General features: G+C 36.9%; 1 protein-coding gene across 1 annotated transcript; it reads right to left on the bottom strand.

Moving 5' to 3' along the window:
• Positions 1 to 19189: 19189 nt before the first annotated feature.
• On the bottom strand, positions 19190 to 23622 carry LOC110917629 (protein MALE DISCOVERER 2). The gene is made up of 12 exons (XM_022162123.2): positions 23417 to 23622; positions 23184 to 23316; positions 23017 to 23088; positions 22755 to 22898; positions 21961 to 22104; positions 21785 to 21880; positions 21328 to 21707; positions 20756 to 20946; positions 20122 to 20254; positions 19877 to 20031; positions 19549 to 19731; positions 19190 to 19456 (listed from the first exon to the last, which is right to left on the bottom strand). The coding sequence occupies exons 1-12, from the start codon at positions 23511 to 23513 to the stop codon at positions 19190 to 19192; spliced, it is 1995 nt and encodes a 664-aa protein (XP_022017815.1). The 5' UTR covers positions 23514 to 23622.
• Between the last annotated feature and the right edge of the window lie 2372 nt (positions 23623 to 25994).

Here is a 25994-nt window from a genome sequence, read left to right on the forward strand (position 1 = left end):
GGGCATTCGGTTACCTTAATAGGTAAACCGAAGAATTTAAATTATAGACAGAATGTTTTGAAAACAAGATTTGGTTAAAAATGAGAAATTAGAATCAAACAACAGGTTTGTTTGATAAAATCACGAACGGGTCAAATTTGGTAAAAAGGGGTAATAAGCCGAAGACTTAAAAGTCTTAAATTTTGTTAATCCAGATGTTGGGTCTTGACTCCATTTGATGGAGGTTCAATTTACAATCACGTAGGAAGAAACGGTAGGTCAAACGGACAAGCGGATTAAAAGTTATGAAGGTTTCTGTTTAGAAATCGGCAAACTTGGAAAATCTTGCAGAGGCTACCGTAACTTACGGTAGCCTTAAAAATCTTTACGCCTTAAACCCACTGAGTTACGGTGGAAGAATCAACATTCAGGGGCTACCGTAAATTACGGTAGCCACCGTAAATTACGGTAGCCACCGTAATTTACGGTAGACCCTGTAACAAAATTTATTATAATCAGTTTCGTTTCCCAGAACTCGTTAGACACGTTTATAACCCCCGTAAGACTAAAGCATTTTTTTGTTTATGAAATGTAAGTACACTTTGGATGCCGGAAGACGATCAAGCTCATTGGAGAACCGAACACGATAAAGATACATGCTTCCGCACAGTGTCCCGTCGTAAATTTTAAACGACGAATTCAATTACGTTATGTCGAATAACTTATGATTTGTAAAAGTTTTAATAAACCCATATTTTTATAGTATGTGTAGTCTTATCTACACAACTAATTGTTGGTAATTTTATGTAAAACCGTTAAATAGTAATTAGGGTGTTACAAGAAAGCATTCCAGAACACTACAAATCCAGCTGATGGTAAATTAGCACCAAAATGGGAAGACCCTTATTTGATAGAAGCAGAAGCTAGAAAGGGGGCATATTGCTTATTGACTATGGATAGTGATCTCCTACCAAGAGCTTGGAATGTTGTTCATCTAAAGAAATACTTCATCTAAGAAGGATTATGGATCCTTAGAGACTCCTGTATTTTAACTCAAGATCAGGGATCCTCAAAGGATACTTTCACTTTCATACATTTTATACTTATTATCCATTGTAAGGAGAGGATGTTAATCATTTAACATCCATTTTTCCTAAGTTTTAAGCTTTTGCAGTGTTTTTAACATTTTTCACAAAGGATCAAGGGGTTGTCCACGTCTCCAAAGTTTTTGGGCTTGTCCCCAGTTTAAAGTATCTTATACCTTATAAGGTTAATGGTTTTCACCTTTCACACGAATTGGGACCAGTACACGCTTAGTGGCTGACAACATTGCTGTTGGCCATATGTAGGATCTCAAGTATAATGGTAGACGTACCATACATCCGTTTTCCTAAGGTTTCTAATGTTTTCACGTTAGCTAAGGTTTTGGCATTTTCATGTCACTTACGTGGGATAGTCGCAGGTTTAGGCCATACCCCAGTATCACAAGTATCTTATGCTTGTCCCCAGTTTATTTGGGCTTGTCCCTAGTTTATTTGAGCCCGTCCCAGTTATAATGGGTTTATCCCCAAATTGTTTGGTTTAGTCCCAAGTTCATTTTTATAGGTTCTTGGAGCTTTCAAGGTTTGCAAGTCCTATCAACAAGGATCCTGAATCCTTAAAACCTTAACTAATTTTATTGGTCTATTTGCTCCGTAGTAACTTATAAGGATATAGAATCCTAACTTGGGTTCTCTGGTATGTTTTATCCTTAGCCTTATTTTAATGATTACATCCTATTCTTTCCAGCTAAAGATTTAAGATCTATATTCATAGAGACAATTAAAGTTTTTTTTTATCAAACCTAATATCATCAAACATTTAACAACTTATGTTTTTTCTGAATTTTTGATGATTTTTACAAATAATATACTTGGATATGGAAATATAAGAATAACAAGTAAAAAACTTCAAGGATAAATGTACAACACCAATCATAGCTAAAAGTTTAACATTATTAAACCCGTAAATATATGCCAAAAGTGCCTGGCCTGGACTTCACCAGCAAAACGTGGACCATCCACCCAGGCCGGACAGGGTTATCTAACAGTTATAATGTTTGTGCAGAAATTAAAGTGTAGGAAAATAAACGACAGGATAACAAAGGCTTCATTCCCCAAATAGAGGATCCTTCCACCTTTGTCATCTTACCTATTGTCTGAAGGATCAATGATCCTTAAACTTAAAAACTATTGTTCGGAGTTATTACAGACCATATTGTTTAAAAACAAAAACAAAATAAAGCACAAAAAACCATTAAAAAGGGGGCTCAGGCCAAGGCATCAACATGCTTCATCGCCCACTGTTGCAGCTTCACCACCTGCTACATCTCCACCATCCTCCTTCTGCTCCTTAGCTCCACTTGGTCCAGCTTCTAGAGCCATCACTTGATCCATATCACCATCACCACCCAGATTGAGGAGAGCCAGCTTCCATCCATCGATGTTCCAAGCCGAGCGGTCAAATGCAGGATCCATAGCTTTTTTAGCTATCTTGATCCTGTCTTGAAGAACGGTGCGGGCAGCACAGACCTTAGCATCTTCAGTAGCATTCACCTGTGCTTCACGGATCTCGATCTCTGCAAACATCAGCTGTTCGTCGAGGCCTGTCTTCTCCTTCTCCAGTTGGGCAATCTTCTTGTCATTGGCAGCAGCTATGGAACGAAGATCAGCTAGCTTCTCATCCGCATCTACAAGAGTCTTCTCTTGGAGAGCAATGATGCGGACAAACCCCTGCAGATTACAAGAACAAGAACTTAGGATCAGTGATCCTTAGCAGCAGTCAGAGAACAATTATGAGGATCCAGGATCCTTACCTTAGTGATGAAATCGTGGAATTGGTGTTCAAGTTGGAAGCTATCCTCGACCGGGCTCTGATGGCTTCTTCCTTTTTGATCCAGTTTTAGCTCGCGTGGACATGACCTTGGGCTCTGGTTGGCTTTGGCCCCTAGCCAGCTCTTTCTTGAGTGACCGAGGAGAAATCATGCTGTCTATATCGCCCATGTCAAATTTTGAAGCAGACTTATGAACACCTATTCAGCCAACAAAAAGATAAGTATTCATTATCCTCTAACTTTATTTTATTTTATTTATTTACACATGAGTACTTACTTGACATTGCGAAGGATGTGGACGTGGTATCTTCTAGATCCTTTGCCTTTGGCTTGAATGTTTTGACAGTTGAGTCTAGTGCCAAGAATGCAGCTAACCTTTGTTCAGTCCCAGGCTGATAGGCAAGAGAAGAGAAGTTGCTCACTGCACAAGTAAATAAACAGATCAGTTATCCTCATAAAAAAGAAAGGAACTCTCTATAGTCCTAACCTAAGGATCCTATATCCTACATTTCAAAGTCCACTTTTATGGAAGAGTATTCCCTAAGGGAATAGTGTCTCTCCTTACGAAGAAAAACTGGTTTCTTCAGGAGCTATCATTTATGGTGGTTTTGAGGAGTGGGAGTGGTTACTGAGGTTTGGCTTTGAATAAAAATCTGTGGGATCCATGAGAAACAAGATTATACAGACGTGAAAGTCCAGAAAGATTGAAATCTAATCCTTCATCCCTTATGATTTGCTCGAGAGTGTATAACACCCTCCATAGCATCGACATAGCCTGACTATAGCACAGACTAGTCAATGTGAAAAACCTTTGAGTGAACTCGGGAAAGGGGTAGGAGTAGCTAATTTGGGACGGTGCAGTCGAAAAGCAAACCCAAACATGGGATACTGAGTCGCTTTTGAGTGAAGAATTGAATGGACGAAATACTGTTCCCGGAGGGAAACAAGTAAAGAACTGATCAACTTCAAGATCAGTGAACCTACAAAGTTCTGAAGAAGGACACTTCAGCAGGTCTTGGCTTTTGGGTGGGCTACCATGATCCTGATGCTTATTTAGAGATGGTCCGGTGACCATTTTTGTCATTGTATTGCTGAAGAAGATATGAATACAAGAGAAAAGGAGAAGAATAGAGGAGAGAATACCTGGAGGATCTATGATATGGGTTTTAAATCAATGATCTCTGATTTAAATGGGATTGTCGACTCTATCTTCACCCTAATTATTCGTAATGATGGTTACAGAACTTATCCCATCAGTATCAGTGATGCAAGCGTTGTCACGGCTAGTTTGAAACAAACAGAAATATGGCAGATATAATTAACTTGATAATCAGCCATATTTGGGGGCAATTGTTAGGGGTTAATTTTTATAACTATGGATCACATATCCTTAGATTGGCCTGGATCACTGATCCTTAACAAATGGTGCAGGAAGTCTGAGGATCACAGATCCTTATTTATTGTTTACATCAACTAACAATTATATCCTTGTTTTAAACTTGTATTTGTAGGTGTATAACAACTTGAACTTAGTCAATGCTGGAATATCAGGGAATATGCTCTTTAATTCGCATGAGTTGAAGGCATGTAGCTGTTATGGGGAAAACGTGGGAGCTTCCTTCATTTTCGCTTAGTTAGTTACTAACAAATGTCTATGAAGGATATTAACCTTGATTAGAAACACACTTACACATTTTGGTACTCTCGAAAACTGCTCTCAAATACTCACACTAGAACTCAGTTGTAACAAGCTCAATATCATCTGAAGTTGTAATCTTTATTGTGCAGTATACTTTATAGTGATAGTTTTCACTATCCGAAGTTTTTTGTGCCGGAGATCTTCTTGTGTTCATTGTCATTTACCTTTCATTCATTGATCATTCAATTACCTATCATTCAAGCACACTACCTCACAAAATCAGACTTTGTTACTGTTGGTGCACTTGTGTCTGTACTTTGTCTATATTCGGTCACGATGTAAACGATGTCCGTGTCAGTCCTGTAAGTTGACCAAGTCAACCGTCCTCCTGGTTTGACTTGGTAAACAGTTAGAAAGATGGTAGTCTGTCTCGAAGGATAAGAGATCGAAGGATAATGTGGATCCTTCGATCTCCTCGAAAGATATGCTTCGAATGATTGACCTCGAAAGATCGTCCTTCGAGGTCCATGTGAATCCTTCGATGACTTGATGTTCGATAGATGATCCTTCGACCATCTATCGGATCCTTCGGACATGACAACCTGAGCTGGGTATATAAATACCCATGCAGTGTATGTGAGAGGGCAGATGCACACAGATAGAAAGATAGAGAGTTCTTGAGAGCATTCTGTCCGAACACACACACACACTTGAGAGTTCGCAGAACAGATTTGTGAACATAGTGCTTGTAACCGAAACCTTTCATACGTATTAATACAGTGGTGTTAATCGGTGAACCCTTGTGTGTTTGTTTCTCTACTTGCTTCATCCCGGTTTGCTTACTAGCTTGGATTCCGCACTCGCTAGTAGGTTTGTATAACAAGGTTTAGGTTCATCATCCTCCGGAAAGGGACCTACAAGTGGTATCAGAGCTTTGGCTCTTTACCTTGTTTAAAACCGGGTTTGTTCGAGTTCTTGGTGTGTTTGGACACTAGGTTTAGCACCCGTTTTGGTGGTTTTTCTTGCATCTTAAAACTGAAAAACGAGTTCTAAACTTTCGGGAGTGTTCAAGGTTGGGTTGGGTAACTTGAAAACTTGTTTTTAAGTGACTTTGATTTTTCCGGCCATATCTCCGGTCATATTTTCCGGTACTGGATCTGGATAAGATCTTTCCTTTTTGGGCATATTTTTTTGAAAAGTCAACAAGTTTGGTGAAAAGTTGGTGCCTGCACATCCCTTCTGCCGAAAGTTGTGCACCAACCCATCACCTTTTTCACCAACCTGTCCCATCGTGTCAGTGTGTCAGAAGCTTCCGAAAGATATCCTTCGATTTCGAAAGATCATCTTTCGATCAGAGACAGCTCGACAGATTAGCATCTTTCGAGTAGTCTTTCGAAGTCTAAGCATTATCTTTCGTTTCTGGAATCTTTTCGAAAGTTAGTTGTCCGAAAGATAAGGATTCATCTCGAAAGATAAGGATCTTTCATTGTGAATCTTTCGAGATCAGTATTCGAGAGATAAAGATCTTTCGAATTGTGAATCTTTCGTGATAATTGCTCGAAAGATAAGGATCTTTCATTGTGAATCTTTCGAAAACTTTGCTCGAAACTCAACAGTAATCCTTCGATCACTGTTGATCCTTCGAACAAGTTTCGATCTTTCGAACAAGTCTTGTATCTTTCGATTTGTGTCTATGTACACTTAACAGTTTGTGCTTGTGTAGATCTTCAATTAATATTTGATCAAAATGAGCTGTACAAGTCCCTGGGATTGGAGTTTGGACTCACGATCCAATCAAGAGCTAGTCACTGCTGCAGATTGGGCAAAGAGTATGTTTCCTCCTCCATCAATCAGTCCAAGTCAATGGGCTTTGGTATCCAATCAAAGTCAAAGCATTCAAAACCTTTTGATCAGTGAAAGCGAAACGGGCAGTAACAATCGTCCACCAAAGCTAAATCATATGAATGAGTTTCCATCATGGAAAAACCGCTTTCACACGTATGTCCAAGGGCAAAGCACCGATCTTTGGACGTGTTTCATCAATGCATTCAATGAAAATCTGGAGACTGCTGCGTCCACTTCTGAGGGTTATGCCAATATGCTTGAAAAAGACAAGAAGGCTTATGAATTGGAGAAAAAGGCCTTTGCCACACTTACTCAAGCACTCAACAAAGACATCTACCATCAGTTCTCATACTGCAAGACCACGAAAGCATTGTGGGATTGTTTAGTAGCTAGAGGAGAAGGCAATGCAGCTGCTCGAAAGTCTCGGCATGATTTGTTGAAGAAAGAGTTTGAATCTTTTCAGTTTTTGGAAAACGAGACTCTGAATGATATGACCACACGTTTCTATCATTTGATTAGTGAAATGTGTGCTTATGGAGTTGTCTCTACTCAACAAGACATGGTGAATAGGTTTGCTGACGCTTTGCCTCCAAAATGGAGTTCATTTATTGAGTTGTTGAAGCACACTGGAACTCTAGACACGGTTAATATCTACGAGTTCATTCAGAAGCTAGAACATAAAAATGATGAAGAAATCAGGAAAGCAAGGCGTGCTCCAGCTCCTCAGAATACAGAAATGTTCCTTCCAGGTTTCCATGCCTTGACAAGATCCGCTGCAGCTCAGCAACAGCAACCTAAACTGCAGACTGCATTTGTATCCAACACAAGTTCCTTTCCATTTCCTCAGTCAATAGCTGCTCCACCACAACCTCAATTCGATCCGAGGTCTTACATTCCTGTTCCAACACAGCCACAAGTCCAACCTCAACAACAACAACAACAACAAGCTCGTTATACAAGCAATCCTCAACCTCAAAATCCTAACACAATCCGAGTCGACAACTCAAATCTTTCACATCTTAGCATTGAAGTTGCTAAGGAACATATGGAAATTATCAACACCATGGTCAGTGCTTACTGTGGTTTGGTAGCAGGTCAGCTTGGAAACATCAATATGACAAATGAAGACTACCAACAGATCGACAAGGAAGAAATGGAGTTGATGGATATTAAGTGGGCTTTTGCAAGTGCGGTTAGAAGGGCCAAAGACTTCATGGCTCGTACTGGTAGAACTTCGTTGGAAGGAAAGAAAGATACGAAGTATGGGTTTGATATCAACGCCGTTACATGCTTCAACTGTGGTAATAAAGGGCACTTCAAACGTGAGTGCACTTTACCAACAAAACACGACAATCACAACCCCTTCAGAAACCAGACGAGTACGACGAATGTGAATGAAAACCGTGAGAGGAGGATGGTGGCAGTTAATAACAATCAGGGCCAGCCTGGATCTTCAAATACCAATCGGGCCTTGGCTGTTCAAGCTGATGAGGGCTGTGACTGGTCAGTGCAGTTTGGTGATGATGATCAGAGAAGTGGAACAGCTCTTTATGCAAAGATCATCGAGCAGGTTCATAAAGAAAAATCTTCTGGAAGCGATGATAGTTCTGGTTATTCTGGAAGCTCAGATGAAGAAGGCTCTGTTTCTGGGGATAATCACTCAGAGCCTGATGAGAAGGAGGAAGGAGATGATGATATTCAGGATCTACTGAATGAAGCTGATGAGCTTAAATGTCAGAAATCAATTCTGATTAGAAAGGCGGCTACTGCATCAAAGGAAACGGAAAAGCTATTTTCTGAAGATGGACTTTTTCTTTTCAAACTGCCTTTATGGCAAACGGTTCAGCCTCTTCTAGTCAGGTAATTTCTGAACCTCCTGCTCCTAGTGTCTGTAAATCATGTGCTGATATGAAGCTTGAATCAGAAAAGCTTCATAGTCATAACCAGAATTTGGTTATTGAACTGTCGAAATGCAAAGAGGCAAACATGGCTTTAACCCGAAATGAAAAAGAATTTAAATCTGTAATAGAAACATTAAAGAAGAATGTGTCCGAGGTTAACAAAGTAGTTTACCACAAGCAAGTAAGTATAAACGAATACATTAACATTGTGGAAGAAACTAAGAAGCAATTAGCCATTGCCCAATGCGAGCATGATGCGATCAAACAGAAATTGGATAGTTATTCTAACTCCCAATTTGTGCTTGATCACATCATCGAGGTTCAACAACCGAAGGGAAATCAGAAAGGCATAGGGTATAGGAAATGTCCGCCCCCTTTGATGAACAACTATACCAAGATGCCTGATGAGGAGGAAATGCCTCGGTATGAACCCAGTGTGCCTCTTGATGTTGAGGAGTTTGCTACTGGCCTTGGGTTCAAACCGGACAATTCTTCGAACACAGCCTCTAAGGAACAAGAAACTTCATCATCCATGAAGCAAAGTCCTCCAATTATCGAGGACTATGAGACATCGGATGATGAATCAGAAGTGGCTGTAAGTGATCAGGACAAATCACTTAGCAAGATGAAAGGAGTAGATATTCCACGAGAGAATCACATCCTTTGTGATCCTAATACTCCTGAGGTTCCATCTGTTAAGAAGCAAGTGATTGATCCTGTCAAAGCTGATAAGACAGGTGTGACTACTGTTAAAAGCAGTAACGTGCTGTATACATTGGTTGGAGATAATAAAATCTACTCAGATCATGTTTTCCCAATTAAAAATGTAAATAAATCTTTGATTGACAAAGTCTTTGAAGACAACACAAACAAATTTTTGGGAAAAACACTTCCGGGAATTGTGGTAACACACTGTGATCCAATTCCTAAGGCTGAGATTAGAAAACAGTTTGGTAAACAAAAATCTTCAACCACTCAACAACCTGCTGCTTCTAATGGTAAACAACCAGTCAAACGAGCTCAAAAGCATAAAGTTTCTCAGATGAAGTCTGAAACAAAAGGAGCTCGTTTTCAAAAGAAAGCAAAAGATGTCAAGTTCGTGTCATCCAAGGGTACTGATAAGATTGAAACTTTTGAAAACAAATCTAACACGGATTTTGTAAAACAAGTAACAATCTTAAAGCGTAACAGTGATAACAATTACACTCAACGCACAAATGGGTGTGATGAAAAGGCTAGTACCTCGGGTTCCACGAGTTCGACATCTTGTGGTCAATCAAGTTCTCCAAAATCAGTTGAAAGGAGAACATGTTTTAAATGTGGAGAAATTGGGCACATCATCAGAAACTGCCCAAATGCTCCAAAGAGTAAATTTGTTGAGAAAACTCCACCTGAAACAGTTCATCCTCAACGTCGGTCAGTTTCACCTAAACAAGATAAACGAACTGTAAAAGAACAAGAAACTAAACAACGACGTAAGAACATGAAAACTGTTGAAAAAGCTTTAAAATCTGAGATTAAAACAGTTCAATGGGAACCAAGTGTGTCACAACCTGTAAAACCAGAATCTTCAAAAACTGGTAGGCACAGACGAACTTGGTTACCTAAGTCGGGTGACAATTCAGGGGGAGCAATTATTCTTGAAAACCATCAAGAGATTGATATCACGTTTCGTGATGCTCAGGGACGACCCAAGACCACTAAGGCTTGGGTCCCCATTCTCAACTGATGTGTTTAAATGACATGTGCAGGATGTTCTAGGAGGAACTATTAATAGTCATTGGATTGTTGATAGTGGAGCATCCAGGCACATGACTGGCGACTTACGGCTCCTATACGACGTGAGAAACATTAGAGGAGGGTATGTTGCTTTTGCGGGTGACAAAGGCGGATTTATCACTGGAGAAGGAAGTATTTCAAATGGCATGGTGTGCTTCGATAAGATCAATTATGTTAAGCAAATTGATCATAATCTTCTCAGTGTGTCACAAATCTGTGATAAGAAATTCACCGTGCATTTTGATGATGCCGGCTGCTATGTGCTGAAACCTGGATTCAAAATTCCACAAGAATGGATTCTCTTATCGGCTCCGAGAGTTAATGATCTTTATATTCTCGACATGAGCCAGGCGATTACAACATCTGCACAAGTCACTTGCTTTGTCTCAAAAGCCACAGAAAAGGAGTCTATATCTTGGCACAGAAGAATGGGACACATTCACTTGAGAAAGATGAACCATTTGGTGAAAAAAAATCTTGTGAATGGTGTGCCTGTGAGAAGTTTTCATCTACAACATATCTGTGTCTCGTGCCAAAAAGGGAAGCAAACGAAGAAGTCTCACCCGTTGAAGAAAATCAACACTGTCAGCATGCCTCTCGAACGTCTTCATATGGACCTTTTTGGACCTATGAAACACAAGACAACGTTCGGTGATGCCTATTGTCTAGTTGTTACTGATGATTACTCTAGATTTTCTTGGGTATCCTTCATGGCACACAAGAGTCAAACTCCTGGCATCCTCAAGGATCTTCTTACAATGTTGGAGAATCTCTATTCGTTGAAAGTAAAGAGGATCCGAAGCGACAATGGAACTGAATTCAAGAATCAAGTTATGGATGAGTTTTGTACTTCTAAAGGCATTCTTCATGAGTAAAGTTCTCGATATACTCCACAACAAAATGGTGTCGCGGAGAGGAAGAATCGAACGATTATCGAAACTGCAAGAACAATGTTAGTAGAGTCGGAACTCCCTATTCAATTCTGGGGGGAGGCTGTATCGGCTGCATGCTACACGTTAAACAGAGTTCTTACAGTAAAGAGACATGGCAAGACTTGCTTCGAACTCCTTCAGAAAAGGAAACCGGATCTTTCTTACCTTGAACCGTTTGGTGCTCCATGTACTATGATTGAGCCGGATGGAAAGTTTGGTGCAAGAGCTATCGAGGGTTTCTTCCTTGGATATGCTACTCCGAATTTTCGTGTTTGGAATCTAGCTACCAAAAAGATTGAGCTATGGAGCGAAGTTAGGGTTCAAAGGTACACGAGTCCTGTTAGGGCTCCGGGTGATCCGTGGATGTTCGATTATGATGGGCTATTTGACTCCTTCAATCTGCCAACCTTTGACGAAGAATCAGCAGCGGCTAGGATGTTGTTGGAAAGTGACAACGCTGCTGTCTCGCCATTGGTTAGACCTATTGTTGTTGACCCTCAAGCTTCTTCGTCAGTCAACAATATGGTTCAAAATGAGGTTTATGAAGATGCTGCTGATTATAATGATTCTTCTGAAGATGATGAATATCATGATGCAGCCGAAGGATCCTCAGCTCCAGCTGCTCCTGTTCAAGGTGCCTCGGGTGATACATCTCATACGCAGAATATAGACACTGCTGAAGGGAATGCATCCACCTCTACCCACATTCCTGGTGTGGAGTTGGTTGTTGATCTTAATCTTACCAATTTGGGTATCAATGCACGTGTGCCAGATAATCCTGAAATGAGGATTCATGATACCCACCCCCAGCAGAACATTATAGGAGATGTCCATCGCGGTGTGCAGACGCGTAATCAGCTGAGAAACAACCGAAATGCTGGTTTGTATTCAGCTATAAGAGAATCTGGCCAACAAAATGACTGGTCCTTCGCGTGTTACGTGTCACAAGAAGAACCAAAGTCGTGGAAAGAAGCATTGAAAGACAGTGCTTGGGTTGAAGCCATGCAGGAAGAATTACATCAATTTCACAAGCTTGGTGTTTGGAAGCTTGTTGAAAAGCCTGAGAACTACAAGAAGATTGGCACTCGATGGGTCTTCAAATGCAAGAAAGACGACCGTGGAGTGGTTATTCGGAACAAAGCTCGTTTAGTCGTTCAAGGTTTTCGTCAGATAGAAGGGATCGACTACAATGAAGTCTATGCACCAGTTGCACGTCTGGAAGCTATTCGGATCTTTCTGGCTTATGCCTCATTCAAAGGATTCAAGGTTTACCAGATGGACGTCAAAAGTGCATTTCTACATGGTGTGGTTGAAGAAGAGGTATATGTCGAACAGCCTCCAGGTTTTGAAGATCCTGTCCATCCCGATCGGGTTTGGTTGCTCAACAAAGCTCTCTATGGTCTTCATCAAGCGCCACGAGCTTGGTATGCAACCTTATCTACATATCTGCTGGAGAACGGTTTTCGAAGAGGTCTTATCGATTGTACTCTCTTCATCAAAGAACAAGATGGAGATCTTCTTCTGGTACAGGTATATGTTGATGATATTATTTTTGGTTCTACTAATGATGTTTTGTGTAGGAATTTCGAGCGCATTATGCAGGATAAATTCGAGATGAGTGCTATGGGGGAAATGAATTTCTTCTTGGGCCTACAAGTGCAACAAACGGAGTCTGGGATATTCATCCATCAGACTAAATATGTTGGCGACATCTTGAGCCGGTTTCAGATGTCCGATGCAACGCCCATTGGTACCCCATTGCCAACTAATCACGGAATTACTCCTGACTTGAAGGGTGAACCTGTTAGCCCTTCATACTATCGCGCGATGATCGGATCCCTTATGTACCTCACAACATCAAGGCCAGATATAATGTACCCAACGTGCCTGCTTGCCAGATATCAAGTTAACCCGAAGGCCTCACATCTTGCAGCTGTCAAAAGGATTTTTCGTTATTTGAAGGCTTACCCCGACACCGGTCTGTGGTATCCTAGGGATAATAACTTTGACTTGGTCGCATTCAGTGATTCTGATTTTGGCGGATGCAAAATCGACGGCAAATCCACAACGGCTGGATGTCAGTTTTTAGGAAATCGCCTAGTCACATGGCAGTGCAAGAAGCAGACATGCGTCGCTACATCAACATGCGAAGCTGAATACATTGTTGCCTCAAGTTGTTGCTCCCAAGTTCTTTGGATCCAACAACAATTGCGGGACTACGGTTTTGAATTCCTAACTACTCCTATTTACGTTGATAATTCTGCTGCTTTAGATATCACTAAAAATCCTGTGCAGCATTCAAAGACCAAACACATCGAAATCAAATATCACTTCATACGTGATTGCTTTGAGAAAAGGCTAATCGATGTTGTTAAGGTCCACACCGATGACCAACGTGCCGACTTATTTACCAAAGCTTTTGACAAATCTAGATTTGACTTCTTATTATTGGTAAACGGCATTAAGGTCAAGCAAGAGTAAAACCAACATCGAAAATCATTTTTGTAAATATCTTTGTGTGTTTTAAATTTATCTTAGTTTATTGATTTTAGGGGGGAGTAAATCCAAAAATCTGAAAATCCAAAAACATCGAAAAATTTCAAAAACACAAAAACAATAGAAAAACAAAAATGAGTTTCCTGGCGAGCAAAAGAGAAAATGATAGTACATCAGTGGTCTATCCAAACCTCTTTAAACCTTAAATGAAAAACGATAAGCAGCTCTATATAAGATGTATCGGTAGGCTCACAATCATTTTAAAGTGTGCAGGGTGATATAAATCTTAATCGACTGAAGATCAGGTGGGAACCATTCATTGGCATATGGTCTTAGTACCGAAATTTCGTTTGATAGATTGCCGAGGTTCTGAGATATTCGGTCTTTATGCTGCTTATCATCTGGGTATCATGGTTGTATCTTTTACCGAAAAATAACGGGGACGCAAGTCTAGATCTTCCATGATACTATACATACGTGTACATAATACATACTGCATTCGACCTCAATAAGTGATAAACAATCACATGTCCCTACAAATAAGTGATAAAATATCACATCTATCCGGGTGTCAAGTTCGTCTCTCTGCTGTACGGAAGTACTGACCTGTTCACGGACTTGCACCTGTGCCCTCATGCATATGAAAATCAAGTTCCTCATCAATAAGTGATTATATCACATAGGGCTTGTTTTCAAATCAAAATAAGTGAGTACCTCACATTTTATACGGTCAAACAGATGATAATCGGTATACTCACCGGTAAGATGAACTCTCGTGCATACCTTGATACGGGAATGTGTCGTGATGTGGATGAACACCGGTCGGTAAGTATAAATCATACCTTAACGTATCCCCTCGCCATGATTACATCTGATAAGTTGAGCTTAAGTGGACAACAATACCGATAATTGTTATAGGATGCTTATCTTAATGTTAACTAACTGAACAACAAGAGTGTTTTGGCATGACCGTACACTGATATGATTCTCTTACCCTCGAAACTCGCAAAAAGAATGTTTGTGTATATTTATCTATTTACTGCTTAACTTTTTTTGTTTTCTTTTAAACAGTTTCGTCGTTTGGTGCATATCAGCACGACATTAGCGGTGATGTCGTTTGATAACACTCAAAGGATTTTAAATTGTTGTCTTTTAATTTCAAAAATACCAAAAAGATTTTATGTGTGTTTTAATATAAACTTTATAAAAGCCAAAAAGATTTTATTTCTACTTTATTTTCGATCGTACGATGTTGGAGCTCGAGTCTTCGTTACCTGAAACCTGAACGAAAACCGAATTGACTAAATCTTCATAAACGGTCGAAATTTGCAAGTTTTGAAAGTTAAGTCTAAAATTGACAAATTTATTAAACTTTCAAACTGTCGGACGGTGTTTGATTGTGACATGGTCATTCGTGTGTCATTTGTTTATGCTAACTATTCCAAGCAGTTGTTCTCATTACGCGTTTAGATTTCTTGCATGTGCAGATTCTAAAGGCTAGGAGAACATGGTCGATGACAAAGCTTTGGAATGAAGACACGACGTGAAGGCACTCAAAGGATGAAAATGATCGAGTAGCCGCTGACCATCATCAACACCACAAGGATCTCACTTCATAAAGTTCAAGTATTTCACGAGCATAACTCAAGGGGGAGTTTATGTTAAGGGGGAGTTTGTCAACACACTTCCTACATGATACGGGTAGTTTGTTGATACACTCTCTGCTTTCAAGACGTGAAGACTTTGAAGATCCTCCGACATTGAAGACTTGAAAGGACATCAGAGTTTTGAGAACTCGAAGACCAAAGACCATCGAAGTTCGAGACGAGTCTACAACTATAGAAGATAAAGACAAAGCTACAGCCAAGGGGGAGTTTGTTGGTGCACTTGTGTCTGTACTTTGTCTATATTCGGTCACGATGTAAACGATGTCCGTGTCAGTCCTGTAAGTTGACCAAGTCAACCGTCCTCCTGGTTTGACTTGGTAAACAGTTAGAAAGATGGTAGTCTGTCTCGAAGGATAAGAGATCGAAGGATAATGTGGATCCTTCGATCTCCTCGAAAGATATGCTTCGAATGATTGACCTCGAAAGATCGTCCTTCGAGGTCCATGTGAATCCTTCGATGACTTGATGTTCGATAGATGATCCTTCGACCATCTATCGGATCCTTCGGACATGACAACCTGAGCTGGGTATATAAATACCCATGCAGTGTATGTGAGAGGGCAGATGCACACAGATAGAAAGATAGAGAGTTCTTGAGAGTATTCTGTCCGAACACACACACACACTTGAGAGTTCGCAGAACAGATTTGTGAACATAGTGCTTGTAACCGAAACCTTTCATACGTATTAATACAGTGGTGTTAATCGGTGAACCCTTGTGTGTTTGTTTCTCTACTTGCTTCATCCCGGTTTGCTTACTAGCTTGGATTCCGCACTCGCTAGTAGGTTTGTATAACAAGGTTTAGGTTCATCATCCTCCGGAAAGGGACCTACAGTTACATTATCCTTAGCTTGATTTTTGACCAAAACAGTGTCAATGGCGCCCGTGGTCAGATCCAGGTTCGTTCAACGCCAAGTCATGAATTTTATGTTGGAAAGGCATCATAACCTATAACATCAATATAAACTTCAAACATCAATAACTTGTGAAATTCTACATGTATCTTACCCCGTTTTACGAAAACCCTAACCTGAGCTTGAATATGATACAAAAACGCTTCTTAGATTGTTCCCTTCGACCCCACACTAGAATACGATGCCAAAACACCTGATTCTCTCTTTCTCTCTCAAGCTTTGTCTATCTAAGCTTGGGTGATGAGGTGTTTCAAATGATGGGCTGCAGCTCTAGTTCTTTCCATTATTAGGGTTTCCATACACAGTTATCATTATGTCCTTCATGGGCCTTGCCGTGTTCTTTCTCAAATTGTGCTTTTAATCATAGGCCATATTATATATCCAGATTACTTTTATTTCTATATACAATTATTAAAAATTGGGGTGTTACATGGTCATATCAGTGATCCCTACCAATATTAGCGAAAATTTTGAAGAGTGGTTACTACAATAGTGAGAAGATTTAGTGGTACTATTATATTAGTGAGACCTGAAGAAATGACCACTACCTTATCAACGAGATGGTTTTAAACCTGAACACTACCTTGTTAGGATTATTTTTAGTGAAACAAAATGTTGGAGGGTACTAATAAATGCACATAAGATGGGCTACTTAACACCCACCACCACTGTAAATCTTCTTTCATGTGTTGATATCTCTTTAAGGTGACTCGTAATCATTTTTCAAAATACAAGTTTTTCAACAAATAGATTCTTTAGCATACAAAGAAATTTTAAAAGTTGTTAAAGTTGAATTGACATTTCAACACCCCACCCGTAGGTTCTTAACATAGGAATAAGGCAAGAAGGCAACCTTCCCCATCAATTGATAAAGAACATCATTTTTAAGCTAACTCGGATTTTCAGATCCTATAGTTAAAGGGTTATGTTTGCTCTTCTGAGTTTGGTGCCACTTACTCTCATTCTTAATTTGGTGCTTCTTGTGGAAAGCATGTTAATAATAGGGTGCAGGTTGAAGATTTTTGGCAAGCCATTTTTTGAGCAAATTGCTCCTTAAATAAGATCCTATGGCATTATCGTGATCAGATGCTGGAGTATTTGGAAAGCTAGGAATGAATCGAGGTTCTCGAACAAACTGGTTAAAGTTGAAAACATCATCAGCCAAGTTAAAGCGGCGGAAATCTTTGATTCTCTAATAGGTCGGAACATAAGGATGTTACATGGGAGAATTGATGTAAATTTATATTTATGTAGTTGTTTGTAGTCTGGTCTCCCGGATTTTGGATGGGCTGTTTTTTGTTGTTTTTAATGAAAGTTACCATTAAAAAAAATCCTATGATAAAACTGAATTACACACAAAAAAAACATAAAACTGAAATACAGATTGTTAAAATAAGGTTACAAAAATCATTTAAAAAGTCAGATAATTCTCTGAAAGATTCTTGTCAATGAAACCATACAAAGGTCAACTCTCCATGCATGGTGATGACAAAACCAAGTGTTGTTTTATGGTACATAGGGAATTTGTCTTGATAAAAAGCCCATTGCCACCTACATCCCAGTTTTGGTAGCCTCTCCTACCGTATAAAAATAATAAAATTCTACTACAATGATATATGCCAAGTATATAAACCTTTTTTTTATCTCCAACCTCTAAGCGATTAATCACATGAATTTTGAATTCATTGTTAACTACACAAACTCAAAAATCTTATAAAAGAAGATTGATTTGTCTCAAATCTTTAACCGATCAGACTCTCTTAAAAGAAGATGGACATTGTCTCACGACGACTGTTTGAACAAATGGCCATCTTTGACGCACCTTTCTAACTTATTAAGGGCATGATTTGGCTCTTTGAAAGGAACTTTTGACATAGATAAGGTTTGAAACTATCAAATGATAGATTTAGTCCAATTCTCACATGTTTTCAATAGCAAATACGTACATAAGTTGATTTCAATGGATACCTGAATCCACATCTTGATTTCTATTTGAGTTTTTTATTTGTCAATTTGCATTTTTCATCTTTAATTTAAAAAAAAAATAATTTTAGTTCATCCAAGTAGTTTTATAAAGCATACGACAGACAACTAAATCAAGGAACTAATCATATTAAGTTTATCCCAACGAATATATGGATTAAAAAAATATGCTAGACCTATAAATAATAACAAAGAATAGGAAACTGGAAACTTGGGTTGGGGTTAAAAAAATATGCTAGACCTATAAATAATAACAAAGAATAGGAAACTTGGGTTGGGAGAGGGGGGGCCTTTTTTGGCGTTGGAAGATTTATGGAAATTTGTTCTATGAAGTGGGGTAATTATATAATCTTGAAAAAGATGGGTGCAATTTTTATTATAGCTATTATAGTCAACAATTTTTATTATTTTAGTAATAATTGTGATACAGACAACTCTCTTTGATTCTTATAGAAAATGGCACCATAAATTGTCACTACATATAGTTACTCTATATTCCTTTTTTTTTTTTAAATAATTACATTCTTTTGTAATAACATAAAATGACGAGTTTAATATTATTTTAATAATATTTAATAACTTTTAAGAATTTGTTTATGACAAACTCTGATTAGCATGAGATAAAAAAAATGTCTTGACATGTGAGAACACAGGAATAGGGATATAGCTCTTTTGGTGATGATAATATTAATATTTTAAGAAAGTTTGACCGGAGGATAAATGATTTATTAGTTAGTCAACTTTTAGGTACTCAACAAACATGAAATCTTAAAAGTCATACATATTTTTCTTCTATTCTAATTTTATATGCCTATTGTTATATTGATTAGACATTTTACTGATTTATCAAACATTTTACTTCCATAAACTAACTTAAAGGAAGTTAATATTCACATCATTTTTATCTCTCTCCATGTATACATAGATAAATATAGAGATATATATAGTGATAAAGGGTGTGAAAGTAAGATATATGAATGTGAGAATAATGAGAACCTAAATTAAAACCTAAAAATTCCAGCAAATTAAGAGCTTGAGCCTACCTTGTTATAAACAAAACGAGTTTAACTCTAAGATTTATGTTGTCTTGCATTGTTTTAAATTATGTTTTATACTTGTATACCCTCTAAAGCAAAGAAAAATCAAATCAAAATATATAATATATCAAGTGGCATTAGCTTTTAAGTTGTTCCTTCTTTTATAGATAAAAGCTCTAGTTCAGCCCACCATAGGGGAGACAATCTAGGGGTTGCTTGCTGAGGTGAAACCCCAAGCACTTCCCTGAGTTTTGGAATTATTTCATTTATACTTGGTCTTTGGCTACCATCTTTTTTTATACATTCTAGAATAACTTCACACACAATTTCAAGTTCGTTCTGCTCGAAAGACTTTAAAGTTGGATCAATAATATGACTGATGTTTTCTTTCTCCTTCAAAAATTCTTCAGCCTGTGGTGAAACAGAAATTAAAACAAGCTTCTAATACTCAGCAACATGATAAACTATAATATTTGATTGGCAAGATGGCTTTATCTACTTACCCAAATTATAAGAGGCTCTAATTTATTGGAATTTTGATGCTTCCCAGATATGATTTCAAGCAATAAAACACCAAAGCTGCATATATCTGTCTCCTTATCAATACTTGGCGAATGTACAGACTCCTTTGCCCCAGACATCTTTGCTTTCGGGTAAAACTCTTTCCAGAAGTTCAAATCTGCAACCTGGGAAAGTATGCTTTTTGTCATTCATGATTGATTATACAATGTTACAAACACAAAGGAATAGACGATAAGCGTTCGTTTCAATGATTTTTAAGTTATATATGAATAAAAACTAGCTCCAATTACAGATTGATTAGTAGCTTACTTTGGCAGCATAATCATCGGTTAGATAGATCATGTTCGAATCCAGATGCATGTGAGCCACTGGAGGATTCAAGTCATGCATACACTGGAGACAATATGCAACTCCCATAATAATTCTTATCCTTGATCTCCAGTCAAGATGCTCGAGTGCATAGTCTGTCAATAAATAAAAAACAAGTATTATGTGTAAGTAATGAATTCAACCACTTGCTTACTCTACAAGACTACATCCGATATCAAGATTACCATGTAGATGCTCTGAGAGTGTGCCATTTGGAGCGTACTCAAACACCATCATTCTAATAAAAGGTTCATTCTCCTCACAATAACCAATAAGATTAACAAAGTTCTTGTGGTTCACACATGATAGAGTTTCAATCTACAAAAATATAAGAAACTTAGTGATAAAGTGCCAATAACCATCACCCACCCACTTTCACCATGCTATCCTATTTTTTTAACAGCAAAGATTACATAATCACTACTCCTAAATTACACCAATTTTACCTCATACCAGGAATTGAACCCTGGTCTCTCTCCAAGAGGCACAAAGCCTCTACCACCCCACCAAAGTGGTGGTGACCATGCTATCCTAATTGTTCAGTTGTTTCTCGTCGTGTACCCACTTTCCCCATGCAATCCTAACTAATTGCTTAGTAGTTTACTTTTTTACTCTCTGTTTGTTTTAGGTTTGTAATCCTTTATATAAATGGCTTGTGTCTTGGTCTATAGTTTGTGAATGAAAAATTAGAAAAAAAAATGTTGCAAGTGTTCTGGTTATTCATCTTAATTCTTGGAGCTTGATACTCAATAGATCTTTATCACTTAGCTTAATTTATATTTTTGATTGTATAAATAAGTTCGGGAAAAAAACAAAAACCTTTTTGTGGAATGCGATATCTGCACGTCTTGACCAATCTTTGAGTGTAGTAATTGTGGTTGAAGCAACACATATTTCAACTCCATTTGGCAATGTGCCTTTAAATAGCACACAACCATCAACTGTATCTATAATATTGCTAAAATCTTCACAAGCTGTTTCTAGCTCTCTCAAGTCTAGCTTTTGAACACCTGTGATAATTGTTTCAATTAGGGTGATAAGATGTGCGATTTGAAAGTGATAATGTGACATTGAAAAATTGTAATCTCTAATTAGCTACAATGAAACAGGCTAGAAGACATAACATTTCGATGTGATTTTGTTGTCTCAAGTTTAATATTAAATAGTGTTTGACAAGTTCTAATTATTTAATTTTGAATTAAAATTTAAAAAATGGTAACAAAAACTACAATGTTGTGTTAAAGAATGGACAATTTTAAGATATATGTAAAAGTATCGAATGGGTAAATAAGTAATTTTACCTTACCCCCTTTTATAACCATTATGTTGTATTAAGAAAAGAAAACATAAACATGAGTAATTAATTAGTAATTAATAAAAATGTAATTTACCTGTAACAAATGCTTCCTGTAGTTGTTTACTAAGTCCTGACTTCCATGGAGCCATAGTCTTCACAACTGGATGTCTAATCATGAACCATATAGCTATAGCAGTAAATAGAAGAAAACCTCCACAACACACTCCAACCATGATCAACCACATGTCTGAATTAACGTGAAGTTGACCACTAGAATCTGAGTCAGTACCATCAGATGATGGAGCTTCACCATCTTGGAGTTTCTTGATTTTCATTCTGATGGCAGTAAAAGATTTAGACACAAGATATGCAGGATGTTCAACTAGTTTTCGGTTTATAACGTTTCTATCTATGTGTAGATTTTGGACAATTTCTTCATTAACACAAGAACTATCTAAAATGCCCTTGCTAAACCTGAAACATGATAGAAACATAAGAAAAGTTATAAAAGAATAATACCAATTGAGGTAAAAAGTATGGTATTTTCTTACAATTGAAACAGTTTGAGATAACTAATGGCAGTTTCTTTAAATGGGGATATAAGGGAATCTTCATTCCTATTAGGATTAAAATTGCCTTGCCAGATGCTGCAATAATAATATGTTATGACTAGTAAAATACATGTCAATCAAATTAAACAAATTGCAAATAATAAAAAAACGCTTACTATCCACCAAGTTTCCTGTTCAGAAATCCAATTGCGTCTTTAACATAGAATGTAAAGCTTGGTATAAATTGCAACTTGTAGTCGTAATTAATTTTCTCAACTTTTTCGGGGATGTTTCCTTCAAGATTGTTGTTATAAAGCAGCCTGGGATTGGCAGAATCAAATAATTGAAGTCAAATGAACACATTTCTTAACTTCAAGTTCATAAAAGACTGGTTATATTTAAAAGAAAATTTTGATAAATCATATTGTAAAGGGCTGCAAATACACAGTAAAAGAAAACTTGTTGATATCACTTTTGTAAAATCCATGTTAATTTTGAGTCTTGAAATAATAGCTTTAACCTCAAAAGTAAAAAATCTATCTCTTAAAGAAAGGCAAGTGAAATTTGCATTCTTGGAAGATCCAACAAAACCCATAATCCACTTTTATTAAATGGGAATACTCCCCAAACCAAAATAAAGATTACTTAAGTAATTTACGTGACCACAAAATAAAATTTAACTAAATGCAGCAAAATTAGGTATGTTATAAACAAAAAAGAAAAGGTTGACTTTAATAAATAACAATTGTGATCTTTTGACTTTAAGTTAGAAGTTGTTTTTACAAAAATTTTTGATCAATATATCTTTTCAAAACATTTTTTTCACCAATTTTTCTTTTATGGCAGTCTTTTAAACAATTATATAAACTAACAATCTTGAAATTGAAAGCAATTTGATTGACATTTATAAGTAAAATATATAAACAAAATGAACATTTGGATTAGCATTATCTAAAGTTAAACCACTTACAAAAAATTTAGCGACTGTAACTTTCCTATCTCTGGTGGAATATTTCCAATCAATTTATTATCCCTTAAATCCAGCATCTCCAACATCTTGAGTTCACCAAGCTCTTTAGGAATAACTCCGGAAAAATGGTTGTGAGAGAGAATACTGATAATTGATAGATCAAAAACATATAAAATTTGATAAAAAAAAACCTTACCTCAACTTTTAATTTTTAAATTTCAAAATCCATATTAATATAATTGTTTGATTGATCGGCACTTACAGACGTCTCAGATGAGTAAGATTGCCTAACTCAGGTGCAAGTACTCCTTCCAAATATTGCCCTTTAAGATCACTTCAAGAAAAATATATAAGTACATCAAAACATGTTTAATGCAAGATATAAGTAACATAAACATATAAAATGATTAAAGAATATGATGGAATTACAGAACATGAACATGACCAAAAACACACTGAACATGAGACCATGAACACGGATCATGGTCATCAACATTCCAGCTTGTAAACGCCCCATTTGGATCATGAGAGACTCTTGCATGAAAATCTAATAATGCCAATCCTGCAATTTCAATTAAGCATACAATTAAAACACAAAAATCCCAATTTCTATAACATACGGAAAAATATAGATTCTTTTTCGAAAATTAAGATGAACTTACCTTCAAGATTAAGCGAAGAACACCCATGAACTAGAACAAGAATCCATATCAAGAAAAAAAAATATTGAATTCTATTAATCGTCCATCTACCTCCCATTGCACTTATAATTATATCGTGTGACGGTGGATGCAGCAGCTTCTTCTGCCAACACCCCGTCCCTATATCGCAAGCTATCTGAATGAGCCAGCTTTCTCTTGTGACAAACTTTCTTCTGAATGATCGATTAATCAAACACTGAGTCATGACTGAATAATAAATTTTAACCCAAAAAAATCTGGGAAAGATTGGATCTACAAAGATTAAATATTTGATCAATTAAATACAACCAAGAACCAATAAACTTACAAGAAGTTAGGTAGAAAGCGCAATCACGAACGCAATATATATACCAATTGTTTGTCTTTCTATAGGATTTCGATTTATTCGGATAAAATATATTATTCAAAAATCTTTTCAGGAAGAAATGTTGGTGAATAAAAATGCACCATTGAATGTAAACAAGAAGATGAAGAAGAAATGAAAATGGTAAAAAGAATGAAATGAATTCTTGAAAAGAAAAAGAATCAAGAAGTATGAATAATATTTACCGCCTTTTTCAAGATGATCTGAGAGGATTAACCTCTTTTAGACCATCTGAAAAAAGGGGGAAAGAATCTTCTTCTGTCCTGTTCTTTCTTCGGATATTTCTCTGATTACTTTGCCCCAAAACTGTAGCATCAAACAAACATCCACGTACTTTTTTCCTGTCCTTTTGTTTAGTTTCATTGATCTTTTGGCCTTTGGATTTTAATTTTTTTTCCCATTTGACCGAAAAAAAAATTTTTATGTTAGGAAAGACCTTGTTTTTTTTTTCTTTCTAATTCAGTTATTTTCGAGTATATCGCAACTAGTATATTTTATTATTCATCTTTTGTGACATTGTATTTTAAATTAGACACTAGTTATAAAAACTGTATGTCGTGTTGCGGCGAATTTCTTTTGTTATTTAGTCTGTGTTTATATGTGTTTGAAATCATTATGAAGGCGTTGTACACGGAACCTTTGATAAGAAAAAAAGTAGAAAAAAACTAAAAAATAACCGAAAGAAAATCAAATAAAAAAGTTCTATGGTAATGATGTTGTTCGGTAGAAACCCATAGTCAGAGATGAGCAAATAGTAATGGGCACCGGTACCAAATTTCCTAAACCGAAAGATCCTAAGTACCAGTTCGGCATTGACGTTTGGCGTTCCTGGTACCGGTTCGCTACCGGTATGTACCTTCATATACCGATACCGTAATCGGTATTTTCGGCACCAATACCGATTCGGTGTCGGTTGACACCGAGCTCATCCCTACCACTGAAACTAAAAAAAAGTTGTACAATACAGTTGTTGTTCCTACGGTACCCGTGATTAGGGATGCAGTACCAAATTTCTCGACCTAAAAGATTATCAAACTCAATCAGTACTGAGTTTTGGCGTTTTATGTACCAGGCTGGTGTTGGTTTTTACCTTCATGTACCGATAACGAACCGGTATTTTCGATACAAGTACCGGTTGACATCAAACTTATCAAACTTAAAAAGTAAAGAAAATAACAATTATTATAATATAAAAAAGCAAAATTAAAAATTAATATTTGATTATAGCTTTCAACTACTGTTCATTACGTTTCCTTTTTAATATATGTATAATATAATATACGTATAATTAGTGTAAGATCACATTAATTTTATTTATACAAAAATCGGCAACAATATATTTCTTTCCCGGCTAACTTCGTTGTCAAAAACTTTTATTTAAAAATCTTTCGGCCAATTAATTTTCCGGTGATGTACCATGAGCGTAGATGGTTGAAAAGAAATCTTAACTTGTAAAATTTTATAAAGGCATGACATGAATATAAGAACTAGTCAGCTTTTCATGATAAATCTGTACAGAAAAACAGTTTTTTTAATATTAGCATGCACATGTGAAAAGAATTATTTTTAAAAGACCTAATCATATCAATATATTAAGGCTATATGTATATTAATATGTACGTACATGTACATGAATGTAAAATCTATATATTTTTTTTACATAAGAGCATGATATGTGTGCATCTAAAAAGAAACATGTTAATACAACAATTAAAAAAATATACACTTATCTCTCTATGTACATCCATTAAAATATAATTATGTTTGGACAATACACCTAAAAAACACGCATTGGAAAAATGTGCACGTATGCATGCATATATAAAATTTTGTATGATACACTTGTTATTTACGATCCTTCAACGAATAGGCTATTAGTTTTAGCATCGAATTGAATTTGATCTTGAGCACAACTCTTGATACGTTCCACTTCTCCTCATGCCCGCATTCTGATCTCATGCATGCCCATGTTCACCACCCTTCACTAGTTTTACTTTAATATCAAGTTACTCCATGATTTCCATGTTCTAGTTAAGTTAGCATTTCCGGTTGTATTCTTTGTTATTTAAGTTATTTGCAGAGGAAATCCTGAGAATTCAGATGCTTTATTCGAGTCAAAAAATATATGCCCCTTACTATTGTATTTAGATATTATAACTCAAATGTGATTAATTA

The sequence above is a fragment of the Helianthus annuus genome, chromosome 16, assembly GCF_002127325.2.
Source record: "Helianthus annuus cultivar XRQ/B chromosome 16, HanXRQr2.0-SUNRISE, whole genome shotgun sequence".
In the NCBI taxonomy this organism is placed as follows: Eukaryota; Viridiplantae; Streptophyta; class Magnoliopsida; order Asterales; family Asteraceae; genus Helianthus; species Helianthus annuus.